Source organism: Kryptolebias marmoratus, linkage group LG5 (genome assembly GCF_001649575.2).
Source record: "Kryptolebias marmoratus isolate JLee-2015 linkage group LG5, ASM164957v2, whole genome shotgun sequence".
Taxonomy (NCBI): domain Eukaryota; kingdom Metazoa; phylum Chordata; class Actinopteri; order Cyprinodontiformes; family Rivulidae; genus Kryptolebias; species Kryptolebias marmoratus.
In genome coordinates, this window is record NC_051434.1 from 22,426,233 (window position 1) to 22,430,846 (window position 4,614).

At 40.4% G+C, this 4,614-nt stretch overlaps 1 protein-coding gene across 2 annotated transcripts in view; it reads right to left on the reverse strand.

The window, feature by feature from the left end:
• kdf1b (keratinocyte differentiation factor 1b) overlaps positions 1-4,614 on the reverse strand; it is a 16,384-nt gene that overhangs the window by 7,180 nt on the left and 4,590 nt on the right. For both annotated transcript variants that reach the window (XM_017438780.3, XM_025002147.2), the window contains exons 2-3: positions 2,698-3,612; positions 2,517-2,600 (exon numbers count right to left, since the gene is read on the reverse strand). In XM_017438780.3, the coding sequence (XP_017294269.1) occupies positions 2,517-2,600; positions 2,698-3,601 (988 nt within the window). In that variant the 5' untranslated portion in view covers positions 3,602-3,612. The remainder of the gene's footprint in view (positions 1-2,516; positions 2,601-2,697; positions 3,613-4,614) is intronic.

Consider the following 4,614-nt stretch of genomic DNA (forward strand, 5'->3'; position numbering starts at 1 on the left):
ATTGTAGACATTAGGTAATATATTCAGCAAGTATTAGATTTTATTAAGTATAGTATTTTATTAGAAATCAGGTCTCTCTTGCAAATGAGTCCACGTGGCTCAACGAGACTAACCTGTATAAATAAAGGTTGAATGAAAAAAAAAAAGTACTTTTACTTTTAATACTTAAGTATTTTTAAAGGCAAGTACTTTCTTACTTTTACTTAAGTAAAAATGTTAAGGTGGTACTTCTACTTTTACTGGAGTACATTTTTGTCTGTTTATTTGTACTTTTACTTAAGTACAGTGTTTGAGTACTTTCTCCACCACTGTTGGCAACAAAACACGACTGCTGATTTTTTTATTTATTTTTTTATTTAATAAAATAAACCATCCGAGTGCAGAGTATAACCTCCTGAGGACATCTTAACAATATAGGATAGGAGATAAGAGGGAAGTAAACTCAAAACGCCTTGTAAATAAGATTATGGCAATGATTGAATCTGCAGGTGGATAAAGCAGTCCATCTAATGTGGGTGTACAGAACACTGCGGTGGGTAAGGACACCAAGACTGGCATTATATACAGTAGATGCCCCATGAGATACAGAGTCCAACATATGCAATCAGTGGGAAGATGAACGCCAAAAGACAGATATGATCAAAGTCTAAAGTAAAAACCTAACTTTTGCTTCAACTTTTCACCAGCTGTTTGATATGGGGAACACAGGGTTTATTATTGATGATGCTCTGGCCTAAGTATTTATACTTGTGACACTGTTTTGATCTGAGAGTTTTGAAAAGTAGTGATGGACAGTAACAACTATGGTTAAGACATAGCATTGGAAAACAGAATTAGTTTTGATTTCTCAGCATTCAACACAAGTTTTAAATCCTACAGGCTGGACTGAACCACATTAAGAGCTGCTTCAAGCTTTTCAAGAGCACTATGTGCTGTGTTGGCATCAGCATAAAAATTAAATTTAACACATAACACATTTCTATTTAAACAGTTTACACTAATTCTGAAAAGGAGTGGACTCAGGATTGAGCCTTGTGGAACACCCTTGGACACCTGAAGTGGAAGAAAGACCTTCAGCCTGCACACATAGATCCTTGTTGGTTTAGTTCTTAAACCATTAAACTGCATGCTGAGACAGTACAATTTTTAAAAGTCTGCAATATTTCATGGCCAACTTTACCAAAGGCTTTTAATAAATCAATGAAAAAGAGTCCAGAGCAGGGAGGAAGGGCGCACACTTGTGCCCAAGTTCAGCACTGGTTGCTGGGAGACCAAAATGAAAGTAGCTCATTTTTCCAGCCGCCGTTGTGTGTGTGTCTGTCATGCTGTCAAACAAAGGCTGTGGAATCATGTTTATCTACGAGGAGGAGGAGGAGAAGCAAGTAGCAGCAGTGCAGCTTTAGAACCCTTGGAGATTTTAGCTTCTGTTTATCTGAGACTGAGCAGAGAACAGTGTGACAGCTGTTGCCAGTTTGAGAGAAAAATTAAAAAAAAACAAATAAAGCCTGCAGAGGGCTCAACTCACTGTAAATAATGGACACACACACACAAACTCTACTGCTTGTGTGTCTGATTCGCCGAGGTGCCGACAGAGCAGGCCTGCATGTTGTGCCCAAGTAAAATCATTCAAAGCTGGGTGCAGAGCAGAATGTCATGTGGTTGTGCACCACATACACAGAAAATGGATTTTGGAGTGGTGCACAAAGTGCACAGCTTCTTATGTGATGGGGCTTTTAAGATCCCACCTTTACTGTGTCATCCCACACCCTGTCTTGACGGCTGGCATCAGACAGACTACAGGTTCACTGTTCCATGTGTGGGCTACCATAAACACCGAAACAAAGATGGCCGTGGTTACAGTGATGCTGTAACTTGTCGGTATGGACTGATGATGAGCAGCATCATATCAGGTTTTTGCATCAGCACAGATGACAATCCAGTGTTTGTATGAGGAGAGGACCAATTCTGCCAATGTTGTGAAGGGACACACTACTCCTGGCTTCATGGGGGAAGCTACAGGGTCTCAGCTACTATGATAATACATTTTGGCTCAGTTTATATAAAACTGATTGAGGTACAGTCATTTTTGTGTTGACTATTATCAATTACCTGTGGTGGCCATATTAAATCAGGGTAACTCCAAATGTTAATCAGTTGTAGATGTACATCCATTTATTACTTTGACAGTTGAAAGTGGCCAAATGAAACTACTGCACTCTCTAAAAGTTGCAAAGAACATTTGCCGCTTCAATATTTCTAACTTTATCTTCATTAGGCTAATTTTGATGAGTGCTAAATTATTATTCTGCTAATTAAAAGAAGTAACATTTGAACATAAGGGAGTCAGACCAGTGTTATTCTTATCCACTGCTCCACATGCTGACAGTTTAGAGCAGCCATAAATACTCCAAAATGCTAACTAAAACATGCACCTTTGTAATAAATTACACATAATTTTGCACACAATGTATTGTGTATGTGTGCAATAATAACGCTAAAGAAAGCAGAGTTTTTACCTCCGTTGTTTCTCCACATTTCTCTGGCAAACATGTCAGATGAAGTCAAATCAGATATCTGGAAATCGGGATCTGACCTGTTATCTAAAGAAAGGCAACTGTAAGGGATTTTTATTTCACAGCAGAAAAGCATTTTCATTGAATTGTTAATGATTACGGAGTAAAAAGAGGCTCTACTTACTGTTGTTGCTTTCAGGAAGGGAGACGCTCGCAGTCATCGTCTCGTTCCCGCTGTCCGACAGCGTCTTCTCTATCCTGGACAAGGGAGGCCTCCTCTTCATGCTTTTCCGGGTGCTGATCCGGATGATGCCCCGCACCAGCCGGCACTCGGCTTCCTGCTCGTTCATTTTGTGCTCCTCCGCCAAGGAGCTGATTAGCTGGGTGATGGCCTTGCTCTTCCTCACAAACAAGGAATCCGAGGTGCACCGAGCTAGCTCTTCGATCTGATACTCAGAGTAGAGCTCCAGCAGCTTCTTGGTGATCAGGGTGTCCATGTCTCCTTCCCCGTCTTCCCAGTCTTCAAACCTCATGGACTCATGCAGCGACGAATACCCCGGCTGAGTCTGGACACCAGATGAGGGTGCGTATGTCGACAGTTTGGTGTCGACATCTAAATATTCTTTTGGACTGGTCACTTTGACTCCATTGATGTGGAAATCAGACCAGTCTGCGTCAACCTCTCCTTTGGGGTCTCCAGAGTTGACGGCTCGGAGGCTCACCTTCTCCGGTTCATCCGGGGAGCTCTCATTCGGTGTCAAACATGGGGCGAGGATGGAGCGCTGACACACCCGGTACAGGCCACAGGTGATCACGCTGCACATGAAGGTCCTACAGCTCCTTGGCGGAGAGCAGGGATTACAGGTTTGTGCTTCAGTCGAAGGCTTGGCCGAGCCAGGAATGAAGCCGATGGTCTCAGACTCCTTTCCATTAGCATCTTTAAGGCGGGCTTTGTGGACCATCTTTGGCCCTGGGCTCGGTTGCCTGTCTTCCACTGGGTCCACACAGCGCTCCTCATAAACTGACTCTTGGCTTCTCCTCCAAGGCCCTGAGCTGCGTCTCAGGCTGCCCATGCTGCCAGCAGACATGACTCACTTGCCTGCAAGAATTCAAAGACAAACTTGGTGATAAAAATGGTCACAGATCTGATCGACAGACTAACACAGGAGTTGTTTTACTAAATAACATTCTAGTTATCCAGCCTGTCAGGCAAAATCTGAATTCACTTACAGCTACATGAGGGCATTTCCCTTTTCAAAACAAATGTGAAACTATGGTTTTAGGTCTTACGTAATGTAGCCCAACAGGTTTTATAGGGGGATGTACGAGCACACATGGAAAGATAATTATCCATTCATCCATCATACTATCTGTGTAACGTCATGGAGGATTCCAAAAATAATGAAGTACAAGTAAATCAGTTCTTTCACAACTGCAGACTCATTTCTATTTTATAGGCTGCTCTGCTGGAAAAAATAAGAATAAAAATCAAACTCCACACAGCAATCTTGGCTTCACTTTCATACTAAAGAGTATAAAACTAAATACAAATTCAAAGCTGAGAAGAAAACCGAGTGGTTACAATAAGGTTATTTGACTTAAAGCCTTAAAACAATAATTATAATCTAAGTTTAAAAGGTTTTACATGAATACAAAATTACAGACACAAAGATATTTGGTTGTTAGAGCAGCAGCCAAGTATGTCAGAAATGACAAAAGCAACATAAGAAATATTAAGAGGATAGTAAAATACAAAAAATAAAATAAATAAATAAGGAAAATATACAAATACAAATAAAATAAGAAAAATGAAAATTTTTCAACTAGGGAGAAAAAAACATGCTAATATTAGTACTACTACTGAAAATAATCATAAAAAATCCTTTATACAGTATAAAGCTATTTCAAACTAGAGAAGTTGCATTTCCTGCGAAAATGCAGTGTGAATGCTTTTTTTGCTGAATGATTTTGCTGAAAGCGGCTGAAGATATGCTGAACAGCTGAAGTTTAATGAAGATGCAAAAAGTGGAACAGAAGCTGATTTGTAGAAGATTTGCATAAGGTAGAAGAACAAAAGCTGAAAGAAGCAGAAATTAGTTTA